The sequence below is a fragment of the Alnus glutinosa genome, chromosome 13 (genome assembly GCF_958979055.1).
Source record: "Alnus glutinosa chromosome 13, dhAlnGlut1.1, whole genome shotgun sequence".
Lineage (NCBI taxonomy): Eukaryota > Viridiplantae > Streptophyta > Magnoliopsida > Fagales > Betulaceae > Alnus > Alnus glutinosa.
The window spans coordinates 18,997,141-19,017,399 of NC_084898.1; the positions used below are offsets into that span (position 1 = coordinate 18,997,141).

Below are 20,259 nucleotides of genomic sequence, written 5' to 3' on the forward strand. Positions count from 1 at the left end.
TAATCCTCATGAGAAAGCATTTGTTTTACAGTTTTGATTGAATTGTATAGCTTTACTGCCTGTTGGCTTTCTGCAGAGTTTCTTCATGTGAAACCTGAATAAGGAGCAGCATTTCTAAGGGCCAAGATCTGTCGTAACAGGAAACACGGTTCAGAAAACTTTTCGTACTGCCTTTCATGCAGCACACCGCTGCACACGGATCTGTCGTTGGTTTTTTTTTTTTTTTTTTTTTTTTCAAAATTACAGACACTGAAAAAAAAAAGAAATAGAAATATTATGTTGTTTGAAATAACGTTTGAGCGATAGTTGTTTTCGAAAAAAAATAGAGAGGAAAAGAGAAGAGTTGATCGAGTTGGAAATGGTTTCCAAATATTATTATTGTTTTTTTAATGAGATAAAAATGTTTAAATTAAGCTCAAAAAGTAGGCCAAAAACCAATAATAAGTTTAAAAGACCCAATTTTTTAAAATTTGGTTACCATTACGGATAATCGGGTATTAACTTGTAACCGCCGAATATTAAATAACCGGCCAACCGGTTACTAAAGGTGTTGGATATTTTGGCCAACCAGTTACCTCGGTTACGGTTACAGATTTCAGCCAATAATCAGTAACCATAACTGATTCTTCACACCTACTAAATTGTTTACCAAAGATGAAGGTGTTCCATGTCAGGAGGGAGAGAATTAAGATGACTCATAGACTAGCCAAATAAGCACTTTCTCTTTTGGACAAACTAGTCCATATTAAAGAAATTCTTCACTCTATCTTTGATATTGTATCTACTGATAGCAGTTGTTAGGGTGTATTTGAGATTGTGATTTCGTAAATAAAAAGTACGATTTTAAACAAAATCGTAGAAAATATATCGTTTTGGAATTGTATATTTAAAAAATTACGACTTAAAAACGCAAAAAATTACTTTTTCAAATCGTGGACAAGTGAGTTCTTTTTTTTTAAAACTCAAAATTTTAAAGGTTAACATATGATTTTAAAGGCTAAACATCGATTTTGTCAAATGTTTAATTACGTTTTTATAATTTTTTTTTTTTAAAAACAAATTATACATTCTAAAATCGCATATCCAAACGAACCTTAGCCTTTTCTAGTAACAAAAGTTTGTAAGATTAATAAATTCACAAAAAAATAATAATAAAAAAAATCCTATTTTTTAAACGGCTATTTGACATCCATAAAAGTAAGTTTGCTATAGGGGGTGTTTGGAGTGGTGTAAAGGTAGGATGAGGTGCTGTTTTGCAGTTATCTCAGGTGCGCTCGCCCCTGCAATCTCACCCTCTCCTACAAGCAGAAGCAGAAGCAGAAGCGGAAGCATTGTTAAACTTACAAAGAACTCTCTCTTCCAATCTCAGAGACAGTCCCATGTCTGCTCAGTTTCTCTTACCCTCCGAAACCGATTCATCAACAACGGCAATCCTGACGTTTCCGCACAATGCAGCCGCGCCGAGGCGGAAGAGCTTTCAGACGATGATTTCGTGGTCGTTAATTTTTACAGTTTTGTGGTCATCAAAAATCCAGAGGCCGAGGTCGCCAGGCACCTCTCCTTCTTACAGGTTTCCTCCCAAATCCCTCACTTTTTATAGAAAATTCACTTGCGTATCTGATTTCTTCTACATATCTGCAATTTCTACCGGTCACTGAATATGCTTTTCGACTTTTAGTTGATTCAACTAATTTCTAAATTTCCGTTTTTATGCAATGCCTTCGTCTCTTTCATCATAGCTATTTTCCATGGAGCTACATCCCCAAATTTACATGCTTCTTGATAACAAGTAGATTTCTTTTGAAATTCGAGCTGAGCAATAACGTAATCTAGAAGCCCTACTGGCGCATTTTTAATCTCGTTCTTCATAATCTATTTCTTCAACATCATTTGCTACATATTTTGTGAAGTTGATTTGGTGTATCTGGAGAGAAAGAAATGATCGAAACTTTAAAGACAGTGAGAGGACGGTGGTGGAATTAAATGCCTACTTCTTCAATACTCTATACCAATGGATGGCTGCGTATGAATGTTTTCATATTTATAGAATTCATTGCTTTATTTTATCTTTTATCTTTTTTTGGTTAGGTGTTTTTATTGTATTCATCGTGTGTACTTAGGTGTGCCCTTTTGCGTTTTAATAAATTTTGATTACTTGTCAAAAACAAATATTTTGTGAAGTGTTTAGCAGATTTAACAAATTTTTAAAAAGAATCAATTTCAATCCCCAGTCATTTGTTGTGCTGTGACTTGTCCATTTGCATCAAGTCCTCTCTAATACCATCTTGGCTAATGACAATTTTGTTAGCAGTGGGATCCCACAATTTGTACACATTTCTTACATTTGCATAGTCAAGAAAAATACATTTTTTGTCTTTGTATCCAGCTTATTGTTTGTTTTTTTTTAGTAATCCATGCATGAGCATCTCAGACAAAAATATGCAGGAAACAGTAATTAACAGATTATTCAAACCACAACACTTTTGGAATTTTGTTTCTACAAAAAGTAGTTGGAGAACAATTCATTAAATAACAGCCTATACGAGTGCTCTCTACCAGACAATCTTGCTCTGGTCCTGCTGAACTTAGCTTGCTTCTTGAGTATATGGTTCATGCGGTCTGCTATCTCATCTTGTTGCAGAGTTTTGTCAATTGTATATTGTTTTTTATATCGTGCTTAATACAAAATTCTGTGAACTTGGCTGGTATATACTGGGCTCCATAATTGGTTCTCTAACTCTTAATTCTCCATCCCTTTGTTTTCAACCAATGGTTTCAATTTCATGAAACAAGAAAATATATTTTAACTCTTCTTTTTAAGCATATAAACCCATACTTTTCTACAGAAATCATTAAGAAAGGAGACAGAGTATGATGCACCTCCTTTTGACGCAGTTGGATAGTCCAATGTAGAAAAATGTATCAAATCTAAAAGATCTTTAATTTAGCGGTTGAAGAAGTACAACTTACTCTGCAATAACCAGTAGTCTTCACAAAAATCTAGATATTAGATTCTAGACTAGGAAGTAGATTTCGATTAAGAAATATCTGAAGTCCATGCTCATTTGTGTGGCCTAAATGCCTATTCCAAGTCATGGCTGACCCATTACTCATTAGGAACACTAGTTTCGATAGTCATGGCACCCAACAATGAGTGCTTCATTTACAATTTTATAACATTTTCTACTCCATAAAAATTGATGACCATCTAGATCAAGTTTTCCTAATGATAGGAGACTTTCACATACTTAGAACATGTCTCACACTTGAAATGCTGATGTCTCCAGCTCCCATTGGTTTATATTATTATTATCCATGTAAAAAATGCTTCCATTGCACAGTCAGTTAATGTGGAACCAATCCCTGCATGGTGTCATGTAAAAAAGAAGCACTAGAATTGAAAATCCACTCATATTGTAGATTTTTCATGTGAAACGACAGATAACACTACATCATCTTAAGAAGAGCTCTACCAAATTTCCTTTGGAATTTTTCAAAGTAAACTCTGCTTCCTGCCCATTTGCTTTAGATTTATCACAATTCATTTTCTAGGACTTGGAATATTCATGCAGATGACACAATTTCAGCACTTCAAAGTCTTATGCCCTTTCGACTTTCATCTTGAATTATTTCTCCTACTAGTTTCTCATTCTGTAGATCATCAGATTACCATCATTGCATCACCCAAAGCGCTTGTGCTTGATTTTTTGTGAGATTCTTTAGATAGCAATGTGAAAACTAGCAATGTGGAAACAACTGACTCCTACTGGGGTTTTTGGTTTTATTGAAATTATCAAAGAATCTCATTAGTCTGGCTTCAAACCAAATAGTAGATATTTTTTTTTTCTTTTCATTTTCAAGATTTAAAACCAGCAATTATCAATATACTCACTAAAGTATCGAACTCATTATGGTGCTCTTGCAGTGAGGATCCCTCCTTCATTCTTAAGTTCTAAAGTTGCCTATGACCAAAAATTCTATTTGACATATTCCTCATTGTACCGCAACTCTTTCAGTCTTTTGATCGATTACATTAAAGAAAACAGAGTCATTAATTGCAAGAAAAAGATCTGTCATTGCTAATTCATTTTTTCATTTTAATTTCCTCATTGGTCATATCTTGTGGTTTATTTTCCTTACTTTGGATTATGATTGCAATTGCGATTGCTCAACCCTCTTTCATGAGCACCACATTCGTTTTCAACTTCCAGAGGGAATAATTGGAACCACTGAATTTCGGTACTTTAAATCTGGGTTGACGCCATTGGGAAAGAAACGCCTAACAACCGGAACACTCTATCACTGGATGTTGAAAATAGCACATCAGTTTGTGACAAAATAAAAATAAAACCCAGTGAATAAACGAGAAAATAGTAAACGTGAATATACATGGTTCGACAAGTTTGCATACGTTTATGGAGTAGCAATAATGTGTACGTTTTTCTATTGATTTTTTTTTTTTTTTGAGAAATGTTTTTCTATTAATCGAGGAAGAAGATGATACAAGAGAATGGAAACTTTTCAAAGGCCTAAAAGTATTCCTCAAAATCTCATGTTTACATAGCAATATTTATAGCAATCATATGAATGATAGAATAGGTTTACTAAATAATAATCTGCCATGGTTAAACAACCATGTCATCCAAGTCAATCAGAACTAGGCTTCAGCAACAACATAAAAAATATATAGAGAAAATATAGAGGCAAGAGTCAGTACCTTATTTTTCTTTGACTGTTAATGGATCCTTTTCCTCCTGAAGCTGTACCATTTAAATTGTTTGATTAACCATAATAGGTAAAAGAAAAAAAAATTAGAGAAAAAAAGAAAAAGATACACACGTTAGTTCAACCACAATATACATACATACATAGAGCAAGGTATTGCAGCATTTTGTATTTGGATTTCCATGAATAATGTTTTTTTATAATAGAAGAGAGGACATTTTTTCTTGTATTTTTAAATAATTTTTTCCTCGTACTCCTTTTTATAATTCTTTAGAGCAAGTAAAACACCAAGGTTAAACAGACTTATATGTTGAATGCTGTGCTTGTCTGCCATACTCAGTACAATATAAGGGCATGCTAATTGGTTACTTGCTAAAAGAAGATAAATAAGAGGAAAGCTATAATCGCTGCTTCTTAGGTTTTATATTCTTGGTTACTGTTTCACTTCTACTAAGTCCTAATCCTCATGGAGCTTGGATCCATTCTAGTGTATATTAATTTCAGTGTTAAAAAATTACATTACATTTCGGTGTTGTTAATAATATACTTAACAAAAAAAAAAAGAAGAAAAGATCTGAACATCCAAGTGTGAATGGACATCGATTAGAAGTAAAAATTATCAAACAATTGTCTGAAATCTATTCTTTTTTTTTTTTTTTTTTGGATCTGATCTAAAACAAGCTGTCTTGCTGTTTACATCACTCACGTTTAACCTTTTCTCCATATCTATTATTAGGGTTTGGACATACATGGGCGAGTATATCTGAATGAACAAGGGATAAATGCACAGGTAGATTTCTTCCTGTATATCAAATCTAATTTCTCAAATTCTCTTTGTGCTTTCCTGTAAATGTTTCTGCATGTGTTTGTCAGCATGTATACCTATGTGTGTGTGGGTGTCTTTTCTTTTATTTGCATTTGTCTTTCTGAATTGAATTTCAGTAGTGGGTGTCCACCATGAGTGTCTCATGATGTTGCATGAGTCATATAAACCCTCTCCCTGCCTTCTTCCTTTCTTTATAAGGATAAATTGCCCACTTTTTAGCACACAAATTATTTCCATATATTCTTTCTTTAATTTTTATGTTGGGTATATAGTTTCCTGCAGTTCTATGTAATGTGATACAGTTCCTTGACATGTCTGCTAGACCATGAAGTGAGGGATTTTTATGTAGTTGCGTCTGACTTGTTAGAGTCTCCCTAGCACCCAAAATATCCAAGTCAACATTTATGCTGCGAATGATCAGAAATTTTTTGCTTTACGAGTAAAAAAAGTAATGGTTATGAGATCAGGTTGATATTTCTTTGTTGCATCAATGCCATCATTACCATGCAAAAGATTGCCCCAATTCCCATGCTCGTATGCTGCTTTTGCTAAAAATTTAACTTGACTTGGAGATCAATGATGGGCATAAGGAGCTAGGTTTTATGATTGCATGATCCTGTGATCATAATACAACAATTTTTACGAATTATTATATATGATATGCCTGAAAGATTTTAGAATGGTATAAATAGAGGACTAGATTACATGTAATCCTATCTAAAGTTTGAATTACAAAAACAGAATTATCTAAAGTTTGAATTACAAAAACAGAATTCTAATCTATCTAAATTCAAATTCAAAAATACAGAATCCTATCTCTAGATGTTATCCATTAGTTAGAGATCGTTTGAATGAGTCTTCTACTGAATCTAGACGTGATGATGAATCTGGACATGATGACTCTATTCGTGTATTAGATGAGGTGGCAGAGATATCGTTTACAATGCCTCCTACTCATTGTTGACTGATAAGCATCTTATATTTTGGTACAAAGTTTCATGGGAGTGATTCTCAGTTTGGGAAACTGGTAAATTCTTTAATAACTATTTTGGAAATGCAACAAAATTGGCTTAATCTAAAGAATGGTAGCAATGTATGGAATCACTTCAACAAATGGAAAAAATGTAAAATTAGTCCATATGGTTTACCTGATTTACAAATAGCTCCATATGGTTTTAAAATGAACTCAGAAGTCCCTGAGGTATGCTAAGAAAACAATTTGCTCCCTAAAATCAAATTCCGTCCATTGACTTAACAGATTCCGTTAGTGTGACACTAACTTAAATAGGACATGTGTCATAATTTTATTGGTTGTGACGTGTCACACTATCAGAATCTGTTAATTCAGTGAACAAAATTTAACTGTAAGGAATAAATTATTTTCTTGGCATACCTCCAGAAACTATGAGTCCATTTTGATACCACAGTGAGCTAATTGTAAATCAGGTAAACCACATGGCCTGCTTTTGCATTTTTCCCTAAACAAATAAACATGACATATCGGTATGAAGTATGAACCCATATGTTCGATAAAGATGAACTGAGTACGGTATTGGATGGTATTAGAGTAGGTGGTAAAACTATAGTATCAAATTAAAGAGAGTATGTTGGAACAAGACAAATGTTCACAAAAATTTGTTGAGAAACTTTGTTGAAGTATGAATCATTAGCAGTAGCATTTTCCATATTTAATGAGTATAAGGGCTAACTTTTCTCAAAAATAGAAGTTGAGGCACATGCATTGCATGTTCAATTCTCAATAAAATTATTCATGTAGGATTATGTGCACTTCTCATCCTCAATTATGGGTGCTGTTATAATGTTTTCCCAAAACTTTAAAAAATGACATATTCATCCCCTGATTTGGACCATTTTACAGTGTGGCAACTGTCATTTAAGTTGCAGTTGAAACTAAAATTCCAAAGATCATAGGTGCCTATGATTTGGATTGGGGCCTGAAAGTGCTGCAAATGATGGATTTGTCCTTCTCACAAAGCCCAAACCTTCCTGTTATCACCTGCTCTGTACTCTCTCTCTCTCTCTCTCTCTCTCTCTCTCTCTCTCTCTCTCTCTCTCTCTCTCTCTCTCCTTCGACCTTTTCTCTCTTTTCTGTTTTAATTTCTAAACTCTAAGCAAGCCTCATTTCTGAGCAACTTATAAAATTTCCGATCAACTCCTGCACGTAAAAAATCCATAACCGATAAACTAATTATTCAATCCAAAAACTGTTTTAACCCTAAGACACTTATAATATAAACTTCAAAAAGTCTTGCTTCAATCATATCTTGTATAATGACCCCACACACGAAAAGCTCTAAAGCTACCCAAACAGAAAATCACTCTAAAGACAAGTTGATTCTGATTCCAAGGCTGCATCAGTATGCAAAGCTTAAAGACCTTAGATATACATTTACTAAAGCAATCTATTTCTGTGCAGTTGTAACAAGGTGCACATAATTGTATCCCTGCTCCATCTTGAGGTGGTTTTAATAGTGTCACTATTTTCTTATATACAGCTTTCTGGAGGGTAGTTTGGTCCTTTACTTCCCCCTTTGTGTCTATACATAGATGATAGATGGTCAAACAGTTATTGAGTGAAGATGAAAGTGAGAGATTTGGTTCATTAATGCATTACGGTATATATTGAATCACGATATTAGAAGTTGAACTGTGTAGCAGGATTATTTTGAAATATTTTATAATGCTTGGTAGCTTCATAAAGTAATTTTTTACCATTTGTTTAGCATCCATTTCTTCATAACTCCTGCTGATTTGATTCATCTTCGTGCAGTACAGTGGGCCGTCAAAAGATGCTCTTCTGTATGTCAAATGGTTGAGAGAAGATGATAGATTTTCTGATATTTTGGTTCAGATTTCTGCAGCATATAATGAACATGCCTTTCCAAAGCTGAAGTTGCGCTATAAGCCTTCGCTAGTACAGGCAAGCTTATATTTTTGTGCATCTCTATGTGTTTGCGCATCCTTTTGTTTTTATTTTCCCCTGTTTCTCTCTTACAAACTACTTTCCTTATTCTGCTCATATATGGGGTTTTGCAGCCTCTTATTCTCGCTTAATTTTATTCCTAACATTATACCCTCCCTCCCCTATCTTATAAGACTAATTTGCCTGTTTTTCTCCATGAACTTCTGTTTTTACATTTTTATTTTTTTAATTTTATTTTTATAGTTTGTGTAAGTATGTATGGATGTACCTTCGTTCCTTTTGTGGTGCCTATGGAAGGAAATGAACGACAGAAGTTTTGAGGACCATGAGATGACTTTGGAGGAGAATAAGTATTTATTTTTCTACACCTTGTATCTTTGGACATGCTGCTTTTGTTTCTCATTTAGTGATTAGTTATCATGATTTTTCTTGTTCTTTTTGCTCCTACTAGTTAGGTGGCTTCTCTTGTATACTCCCTGTATACTAGGGGGCGTCTTACGCTTTTAATGATATCTCAATTACTTATATATATATAAAAAAAAGTATGCCGGGTGTATGTTATATATCATATGATATTATATATATATATACACACAGATTTTTTTACTGATTAGTTGGGTGTATGGATTTTGGGGTTGGGGGATTGATGTATTTGGATCTAGTACCCTTTTGAAGGGACAAGACTCTCCTTTTCATTTATAGGAGATCCAGCATGTTTTTATATTTCACTTTTTTCTCCTAACTAGCTATACAGGCTAAACTCCCAATTTTTTAAATGAATTTGTAAGTTGTGCAGGACTATGGCCCAATCCAGCCGGGTGTGTGTTTCGCTTTTGATAAAAACTGTTACCTGATTACAATTGTATTTCTTCAGCTGGAAGGAGGCATTTCACATCTTCCTTTGCTAGACCCTTCAGTGCGAGCAACACCCCTAGCACCATCAGAATGGAGAAAGAGATTGGAACCAGTAGATGGAATTGATGCTGCTTCAAATGGGAATATTAATACGAACTACATTCTACTGGATGTGAGAAATGGTAGCTCCTCTCTTTTTCCAAGATCTATTTTTTTACATTTTATTAGCCAAAATGTGCTCGTAATTCTTTTTTATATCTTCTCCTGTCATGCCTTTTCATTTACATTTGCCTACCAGACTTTGTGAAATGAGCAAGATTGGAAGATGTAGCATGATACCATTATTGTCTCCTTAAATAACCAACGTTAGTCATAACTGTGGAAGTATTCCTGCCATCAGAATCACTAGTAAAGCACAATCAACTATCTGGATGGACATATTGGACACCAGAGAAATAGATCATATTTGCATTGACGCAAGTCAAACAGGTTCACCAAAGATATTTGGATTGATATTACTTCAATATTCTAGTGGTACTTCACTAATAACTTTGTTAATCCATTCCAAGGCATGTTTTGTATAAAACTCTATTTTACTCAATGAGTTCTTCCTTCCAACTAATTGGATGTTATTTCGTATCCCCACAGATTTCTTTGTGCTTGATCATCTAGTTGTCGACTGAGGTTATGAAAGAACATACACGACATGTCTGCATAGTTACATGTACAGTTAATCTTATCAAAGAAACTCAAATTACTTTCTTGATTTTCCACCTTAGAACTTATAGGGAAAGCCATTCAATGTGTCTAAAATATGGGAATAACTAGTCCCGAAGTGGCAGGAATAGAAATTCCCCTAGAATAGCTATTCCTTGCTCTTTAGTGTAGCTAAACTAGGAACAAAAATTACCTGGCGAATAACAATTCCATTCCTGGTTCTACTCGCACATCACAAAGGTTTTAAGAGGTTTTTGGAAAGCTTACTCTAATTTGTAAAGTGAGAAAATTTTTAGATTCTTCAAGAATCAAATGTTTGTAAATGTCCCTTACCTCGTAAAGGAAGAACAAAAAATCTGTAAGGAAAGACTAGGGTTGATGGACAGGGTTAGAATTTTGGAAATTTGAGATTGATCTGAGATAATCCAAAAGTGTGAGGAGTTTGGGCTTATTCTGTTAAGAATTCATATGCAGAGCAGGAAATTAAAATAATAGGGAAAGAATCATTGAAAACATTATTCTCACTATGTTTTTATGAGTCTCAGATGAATCTATAATTGATTCCAGAAGTCCAAGGGAATTGTTATTATTCCTTCCTTTGAATTGCCTCTTCAAGACTTGTTATATAGAAGCCACACTAATAAAAATTTAAAAAAACGGAACGCTGTGAAAATCCTACTTTAACTGAGAAATTATTTCTGGTAACCATATATGGTGCAAATTAAGCTCAAACAAGGATAGGAAATTTTGATATTTTTAATCGAAGGGTGCTAGAACCGATTCAATTCAACTAAACCCCAGAAAGAGTACTCTATTATTTTTTAACACTTGTGTTGGACCCTTCAGTGGATATACCATTGACTCTGTCTTCAATAGTGATAACATATTGTAGCAATGGGCTCGGGAGCCTTAAAAACATCAAAATTATCCAGTTTTTTTTTTTTTTTTTTTTTTTTGGAGAAGTAAAAAAAAGAAAAGCCATTTTTTTGCAAATTGTCTTGGATATTTTAGACTTCTGGTTCCCAAGAGTAATCTCATAAAAAATTATTATTATTATTATTTTTAAATATAATTTTTTAAAAAACTGTTATAATCCCAAGTCATGGTAATGGATCCAAACAGCTTTCTATGCTAATAAAGGGAGCTGTGATAATTAATCTATGGTGGGGTATTCTGACCTTAGCCATTGACTGGGTTATGATACCATTAACCCGAAAGAGAATCCATTTTGAAAGCTGTGTGATTCATTTGAAAAACCATTAAGAACATATGTAATGAAAAAATCATTACAGCTATATAGGGGCAAAACTAATGAGTAAAATGGTAGTATAGACATGTATATGTGCTAAGGACACCTTTCATACATGTCTAAATTTCGTTTTATTTCATAGTACTGGCTGATATGACGACCTTAGTCATGCATTCTTGTGTGGTGTGATCTTGTTATTGTTATTGTAGTTCTCAAACCTATCATAGTATTCAGGTTGATAATTCCCATTGAAGTTTGAGATTTTGTGATTGACCGTAATCAGGTTATGAATGGGATATTGGTCATTTTTCTGGGGCTCGACGTCCTTCTGTAGACTGCTTTAGGAGCACTTCATTTGGTCTATCCTCGACAGAGGTATGGTCAATAAACAAAAACCTTCTTCTCCTTTCCTTTTTTCCTATTTGGTGTGTCTTATTTTTTCACAAAGAGATCCAATTAGAAGGTATGCTTGAATTTTGTAAAATTTCCCCCTTGCATGAATTGAATTCCTCATCCCCTGTTCTTGTTTTATCACTGCTACTAAAGTTTAAGAACCTAAATTATCTAAGCCTTACAGATTTAATTACACTCACAAAATCACTCTACACAAGCAGCCTCAATACAGTACACACACAAAGGTCATTGGAGGAATTTCAACACTTTATCCTCTGTTAATCCACCATGTGGGAAGGCATTTGCAGTCCATAAAACAGCACCAATGCCAAATGCTACAAAATAATCATTTGTCCATTCACTGCATCAAGCAAATCTCACATAATTTCTCTCTTTTGATTGTCATTATTATGATATCTTTACTGCTGAAGCTGTTAGTTTACAAGTCAGATACCATGATCTCAAAATTACACCTATTGAAATCAGCATCATCTCTTCTTCTTCTTCTTCTTTTTTTTTTTGCACATGCAGTCGCCAAATCTTTGTCATAACCAACAGAGAGTAAGTTGATTCAGCTTAAACATCAAATGCAGAGATTTAGAAGATTAAAATCATGAGAAAGGTGCACAAGAATTCAACATTCAGCAGTACATTTTCCTCATGTAATAATTAACTAAACAGTAAAATACCCAATTTATCTTGCAATTTCAAGCATTTGGGTACCCTTATGATCTCAAGATTTCAAACCCACCCACCTCTGCATCTATTGGATTGAAAATTTGAAGCAACATCCATGACATGCAGTATGTGGGTTACGGGTTTCCCTCTCCAATTTCCCTAATTCCTAACAATTTCCAGTTCATTATCAATACCAATGCCCATATCAGTCCTCTCTCAAAAGAATTGAACTCAAACTATCACATATTTGAGGCCAATCCTTGACATGTGAAAGGGGTTTTTCGGGTTCTACAACAGATTTTCACAATCCATCTAAAAAAATTGTCTGAATCTTCGAATAGATATTCAGACACCAATGCATTCTCACAATCCAAAACACATGCACGTTTCCCTCTCCAATTTCTAGAAATCATTAATATTTTGCCAAATTTTCAATAATCATCGAGATTATACTTACCCAATCATTAGTATTCATCAAAACTAAGGCTTGAAACACATATGGAGAGAAACTTAAAGGGTGAGCGGGAGAGAGAGATGCCGATTGGGAAGAGAGAGAGAGAGAGAGACAATTACCTCAAGCAATTTTTTAGGTTTTTCTTGGTTGTCTGGTTTCGAGAACTTCTAGAGGAGAGGAAGAAATTTCATTTGCAGAGGGGGTGAGGCGTCAATTTATTTATTTTTTTATAAGTAAAGGAAATTCATTAGACGCGCAAGGGGTGCAACCCAAGTACACATGAAGTATATAAGAGAAAACACCCAACAAATTAAAAACAAGAAAAAAGAGAACAAAAATGTGCAGAGCTTGAAACACGGGGTAAAACAGTAGCAAAGTTCCACTCCAATAAGGTGTTGAGAAGACAAGTTCGTAGAACCGAGCTCGGTCTCTCTTAATCATTGAAAATTTGAGTGTTTCTTTCTCCTCATATGCACCAGAATAGGAAGGAATTACATTCTAAACAATAATGTTGTCATTCTGCCCGACCCCCCTATACAACACGTCGAAAGGTCTACCACCCGTTTAGGCATAACTCACTCTACCCCAAACATCTGAAAAAACATAATGGAAATTTTAATGTCTGTGGTGCAACTAGCACCATGCTTGAATAACTGAGCTTCTAGTTTTATTGGTGCACCTACAAGGTTGGCATTCTTAAATTTAGATAAAGTAAAGAATTGTTGTTGATATAATTCTTTTAATCTGTAGAACTAGTGCTACACATTGTTTTTCTTGCATGAACAATTACATGTTGGATTAGTCCACAACATATTAATTTTTATTTTGAGCATCACTATATTAGGTTTGTTGTAAAATTTTTTTCTTCTGAAAATGGCTATTGGTGTACTTCATTTTGCTCTTGTTTGTGATCGTCCAGGATGTTGCTTCAGATCCTTTAGCAAATGTTGACAAAGAAAAGACAGATATATTGATGTATTGTACTGGAGGTATCCGATGTGATGTGTATTCCACAATTCTAAGGTATCTCTCTCTCTCTCTCTCTCTCTCTCTCTGCATTTGACATAAATAAGAAGAGTTTTTTAGGGTTTAGAGTATGCGGGTATTTAAGTTATTGTAATATTTTTCAACCTATATAATAAAGTATGTGAGGCTATATGAGGTGGAACGAGCCTCCACCCATGCAAACTACAACATGGTATCCGTGCAGGTTTAGGTTTTAGTAGGATCCTTGGTCTAAACCCCTCGTTTATAGTCTTGATTTTTCTTCCTTTTGGTTGAGATTTGATATTTTGGTGTTGGTGTTTATAGTCCCAATGGTTGCATCGCCCGTGTGGGCTAAGCCCCCCCTACATGCGCGGTGCCTTGATGAAGCCTTGAAGGAGCTATATGTCATGACCAAGAAAATCTCCAGTGGGGAAAAAAAAAAAAGAAAAAAAAAATCGATTTTGTTTGTTATTTTGGAGGTATCATATCAACTTTGGTGGTGCAGTATAGTTTTCTGTGATGTTTTCGGTGCTTTTGTGGTGTCTCTAGTAGTTTCCGTAGTCGAAGGCATTCTCTATGGTGATTAGTGGCTATTCCAGTGAAGTCTAGTGATTATCAATGGTTTTCGGCAGCTTTTGTGGTGTTTACCGATGGTTTTTTGTGTTCTCTGGCAACTTCTGTGGTGTTTTGTGGTATACGACAATCCTCACAAAGGGTTCTATGGTGTCGCCGTCACAGTCGCCACCAGAAACAATGGCCAGCAACGTCTCCAGCAACAAGGAAGACCCTTGTTTGGTTGATGTCGGTAGCCCTCCCTATCCTGGATAAGGATAGCCACATTCTCAATTTATTTACTATATTGGCCGGTTTTGCATCCTTTTGGCTGGTTCATAACTTTTTATACCGATTCAGAGTGTTCCAAGACCGGTCCAACATCTTTTAGAGCTGGTTCAATAAGTTTTTGTCTGGTTCAATGTCTTCTTTGTCCGGTTCAGTGCCTTTCTTAACAGGTTAAGTGAGTTTCACGACCGATTTATTCGTATTTTATCTGATTCACTTTGTTTCTCGGCCAGTCCTATGGTGTTTTGTCCAGTTTAGTGCATTTTATTGTGGGTTCTGATCATATTCTGGCCGGTTCAATGAGGTTCTAGCCCAGTTTAGTTTAGTTTAGTGCAATTTTGGCCGGTTCTTGCTCTTTATTGACTGGTTCAGAATGTTTTTTGCCGATACAGTTGTTTTCGGCTTGTTGAAGTGGTTTCTTAATCGGTTCAGGTGGTTTATCACTTGATTGGGCTACATGGAGCAACCATCGGGTTTGTTGCTCAGGGAGAGTACTTGAGTAGTGTTTACAAGTTATCGTTGTTGGTTGTGTTTGACCGTTGTTGGTTATATTGATCATCAATCAAACTTTGTTGCTGGTTTTGGTTGACCGTTGTTGATTGTATTGATCATCATTCAAACGTTGTTGTTGGTTGTCCATTGTTAGTAGTATTGATCATCAATCAAATGTAATTTGTTGGTTGGATTGATAATGGGAAACATTGAAAAATAAATAGACTTCTAATTTACCATGTGTGTGTGATCAATGTGTAACAAAATATCAAAATGCGGAATTTAAAGAAGACATATTTTGTTAACGAAGTGAAAACTCAATTAAGAGAAAAACCACTCCGGGGCAACCAAACCCAGGAATTCGACTATTCAGAAGACAAAGCTAGTAACAAGACAGTAACACTCACATACCTCTATGCAGCGATCATATCTTGCACTCTGATATGTAATCCAATGTGAACACTTCTCAACTAAGTCTCCTACTTGAAGGGGTCTTCAATGGATTTCTTTAGCTTATGGCTCCTCTCTAAGCTAGACTTCAAAGTTGATCAAATCACACAGGAACAATCCTAAGAGAGCTAGCACATATTACTATCTCTGCCTAAACACCCTCTCTTAGTACAAAAGAATTCACTACTGAATTTTGTAAAAAATACATGCTTAAAGGCCTCTATTTATAAGCTTAGAAAACCTAGATCGCCACTGATTTGGATTTCTCTAGGTGGCGTCCGGACGGAAGCATAGAGCGTCCGGACGGAAGCATAGAGCGTCCGGACGGAAGCATAGAGCGTCCGGACGGTGAACTGTGCAACCGCTTTCCATAACGTGCTTCACGCATATTCATATTAAGGCCGCGTCCGGACGATGTTGCCCTAGCAAGTTTTTGACTGTTGTTGAAGTTTTTGGCGAATTTTCGTTCGATGTTGGCTTTTTGTAGAATTTCAGCTTGTTTATGTTTGGTTAGCGCATTTTCTTGTTTATGTTTTTTTAGAAGCCTGTCTTTGTGCTCTAAGCTCCAAGCTCCAAGCTGTTCCAGCTTGAGGGGGAGTATTAGAGTATGTTTTTATGGGTGTTTTTCGTTCCCTTGTTTCTTCCAAGCTGAACTTATAAGATATATATGCTATAGCTTGAGGAGGAGTGTTGGAAAAGTTTATTAGGGTTTAGAGTATGTGGGTATTTTAGTCATTGTAATATTTTCAACCAATATATATAATAAAGTATGTGAGGCCACGTGAGGTGGGACAAGCCTCTACCTTCTCTCTGAACTTTTTGTGCAAACTACAACAACATCGAATGTTTTGGGGATCAACTCCTTTTAATTGGATTAGCTTGACGACAGCTTGTGTTCATTGCTCTCTCATAACACTTGGTTACTTGTGTGGAAGCAGTCCAGCAACTTTGAGAACATTACTGTCGGGTAAAAGTCATCAATCAATTTTAAGGAGTTTGAACCGTTAAGTGTTATGAGACAGATGAATTTTTTCTAAATCCATTAAACCATAAGGCATTATGCAGATTGTTGGTACTGCAATGCTACTGACTAGCGAAGATCCAAGTATATTATGGAAAAGACTATGTTTTTCATGTGCATTCCATGAACACTGTTTCGTTCTGGCATTAGAAAAATTTTCTAAGTTGGCATGAGTTACATGATTTACTTTGATGCGTTTGACCTATGGTGGATTACTTTGGAATGTGTTTAGTCTTAGTATTTTGCAGTGCTTATTCTAAGTTTTTATGCATATATTGATCTAGTCTGACAATCTATAGAACAATTAATAAATGCTTTATTCCAAGTTATATGTGTTTCTTCCATTAGACGTACAAAATCCCACTGTGCATTGCGTGTAGTTCCTCTGAAGTGTGGACCCCTCTCTCATGCATAGTGGGTGGTGAGCCACACATTATTGTTACTCTTGCAAGATTATTAGATTCCTCCTTTTTTTTCTCAGTTTAAGAGGTTCTTAAATTTGATATGGCAGACAAAGGGGCTTTCAAAATTTGTACTCCTTGAAGGGCGGTGTTTCCCATTATCTGAAGAGTGAAGGTCCTGCAGAATGGGTTGGGAATTTGTTTGTGTTTGATTCCCGTCTTTCTCTCCCACCTTCTGCCTACAAGCCTGAAGCCATTGTTAATGCAGCCAGGAGTGAACAAGTTTCTCAGTGTAATACGTTTTCCAGATGCTACATATGTGGTTCTCAAGTCTCCGAGTTAAGGCATCGGAACTGCGCAAATCTTGACTGCAACCTGCTTTTTCTGTAAGCTTCCTTCTCTTTATCCTCCTCACCTAAAGTTCCCAAACTTAGATTAACGTAAAAGGCTCCAATGAACCAGTTCATATCTGGTGCATCTGAATTCAGGGTTGTCACCTTCACCAATGATCCTGACTGAGATTTGCGAAGTAGGATATTTCATGCATCTTGAGAAAGTTAACCAGTGATATGGACATAATCATCGGGTGATCCTTAGTGAATGCTAAGAGATTTAGTACTAACAGATTCAGTTTTCAACTGTTCCATCTTTTGATGATTCGAAGACATAGTTGGAGATCCTGAATATCCTGAACCCCATATGTAGTAGAGCTACTGGAGCCTTTATGCCTTGAATCTGAAAATTAAGATGCTTTGTCATTGTTGGCAAGCAACAAACTTGGAGAATCTATTGTAAAAAAATTATATTTCAGATCGCGAATAAATAGAAAAGAACAAAGTAAAATAAGCTAATCACATAAAAAATCATGATTTACGTGGTTTGGCTTGACAAGCCTACATTTATAGTTGGAGACAACCGTAAAAAATTCTACTATCAAAAGATGGAGTGCAAAATATTGGTAAAGATAAAATCACTCAAATCTGAGGCCCCAATTCACCCAAATTTTTGCTCACGCAAAAGAGAACTTCTGACAAAAGAGAAACCTTTCTCTAATTCTCTCAAGTGTGGCTGCCTTTAAAACTACTTCCTTTATGGGAGTAGCCACCTAGGGCTAAAGCCTTAATTGGGCTTTTTCTTAAGTCACTAAATCTTTAGAAGCAACATTTTTTTATGAGCTTCAAATTTTTGTTTCTTGTTGAGACAAGGATTGTCAAATTGCCTATCTTTAATTAGATATCTTTGTTAGACAAGAATATTAATTTCTTCTGTGACAAGGAATACTTTCCTTTCACACTACGAAGATTCAAAATGAGTATTTTATTCGAAATAGGAATTTGAGACACCTTTCAACAAATATCCACCTTGACTAAAATTCTATCAAGTTTTCAATCTTTCATGATAGCTCCATCTTGACTTGAGCTCCATTAAGCCTGACAACACAGAATCCTCCTCAAGACTCTCATCCAAGAAGCATGATAGGGCAAGATAATTTCTTTATAGTGTACCACTACTCAATCCAATACACGTTACGATAAATCTGCACCTTGGCTTGAATTGATTAAAACTCCACCTTGGTGTATTCTCCAAATTCAAATCAAAGCAAATAATTGCACAACCACACATCCAAAGGCTATTGAAACAACCAACCGCTTGATCAAACAACTCAAACTTTCTTTATGGGAATATCCACCTAGGGCTAAAGCCTAATTAGGCTTGTTTTGAAGCGACAAATCTTTAGAAGTAACACTTATGTATATTCTAATTTTTGTTGAACAAGGAATACCAAATTGCTTGTATCTCTAATTAGATATCACTATTAGTCTATTATACAAGAATACTAACTTCTTATGTGACAAGGAGAATGCTTTTCTTTCACACTAAGAATATTGAAAATAAGTATTTCATTTCCAAATAGAAATTTGAGATGTCTTTCAACAGAATCTATATTCAATCTGATCGAAACAACATTTTTATTGTTGTAATCTCTTCACTCAGATTCTCATACGCTGATCTGATTTGATCTTTTTTCAGTTACTGTGCCCAATGTTTCCACCTTATTACTCTTTTGTCCTGTATTTTTATTTAATATTGCTTTTTGACAAACAATCCACTTGAATCATGTATACATACATGTTTCTTTTCAGATGCTGTACAGACTGTGTGAAGGATTTAAGAGGATGTTGTTGTGTAAATTGCATTACTGCCCCTCGACTAAGACCCGTGCTGCCTGGCCATCAAAGATACGCAAAATGGCACTTATATCGAGATTTGGAATGCAAGGCAAGCTGATAGCTGGATTAGACGTTGCGGACTGCCGTGTCAGTTTATAACTATGGTAAGTACCATGCGAACTGCCACGTGACAATTCATATTTTAGCAGCTGACATGATAGCTAATACGTGGACTACATCGTTAGTTTGTAAAGGATTTGTAGTAAAAAGATGCGGTAACCAAATTTTTTTGTAAGCACAATATATAATGGTGTATTCATTTATAAATAAATGTGGTGATTTAAGAGATTGACCCACCTCCCCCATTATATATATACACACATACATAGATATATTGTTGGAATGTTCATTTATAAGTAGACTCCCACATTAGGTTTCTAATAAAAAATAGTTGTTAATATTAAATTGTTGAGTTTAAATCTAACATTTAATTTTTGGACTAGGGTGGTATTCTAGCAAGTATTCAACTCTTGTAAAAGGACTCCCGATAAATTATACTCCAGCAGATGTTGAATAAGTAATTAATATAATTCCTTTTTTTTTTTTGGTTATGGAGAGAGAGAGAGAGAGAGAGTATTTTAATGGTTTGGCTAAGTTGTGTAGCTTAGAAAGAAAGAAAGAAAAAAAAGCTAGGCTCCATTTATTTCGACGTAAAATGATTCTTGAAAAATATCTTCCGTACTTTTCAGTATTTGGTGCAACGAAAAATAATAATCAAACCGAAATAAAAGCTTCTTTAACTTTTGTAAAAAATTTCTCTTTTTTAAAATCGTAAACCATTTTTCGAGTTTAAGCTTCTTTTCAAATCGTCGTAGTCCACTGGACCATTGTTGGACCTTCGCCGGATGTTGTTGGCCTTTTTTTGCCGTTGTTAATTTTTTGTATGAGCAAAACGTTGAAAAATATTAAAAAAACAATTTTCTTAAAAATATTCTTTTTGACAAAACACTTTACGTTAAAACAAATAGAGCGTAAGTTGCATATCTAGCATGGCCA

At 35.0% G+C, this 20,259-nt stretch overlaps 1 protein-coding gene across 1 annotated transcript; it reads left to right on the forward strand.

The window, feature by feature from the left end:
* Window positions 1-1,224: 1,224 nt before the first annotated feature.
* Window positions 1,225-19,553, forward strand: LOC133854487 (rhodanese-like domain-containing protein 8, chloroplastic). Its single transcript, XM_062290717.1, has 8 exons — window positions 1,225-1,570; window positions 5,462-5,515; window positions 8,343-8,492; window positions 9,370-9,532; window positions 11,600-11,691; window positions 13,761-13,864; window positions 17,143-17,418; window positions 19,177-19,553. The coding sequence occupies exons 1-8, from the start codon at window positions 1,241-1,243 to the stop codon at window positions 19,319-19,321; spliced, it is 1,314 nt and encodes a 437-aa protein (XP_062146701.1). The 5' UTR covers window positions 1,225-1,240; the 3' UTR covers window positions 19,322-19,553.
* Window positions 19,554-20,259: the final 706 nt, after the last annotated feature.

Excerpts from the sequence above, each read along its gene's own strand:
- LOC133854487 (XM_062290717.1), top strand. The coding sequence starts at position 1,241 with ATGAGGTGCTGTTTTGCAGTTATCTCAGGTGCGCTCGCCCCTGCAATC. Across the intron at positions 1,571-5,461 it reads GGCACCTCTCCTTCTTACAG|GGTTTGGACATACATGGGCG; the intron begins GTTTCCTCCCAA and ends ATCTATTATTAG. Across the intron at positions 17,419-19,176 it reads GACTGCAACCTGCTTTTTCT|ATGCTGTACAGACTGTGTGA; the intron begins GTAAGCTTCCTT and ends GTTTCTTTTCAG.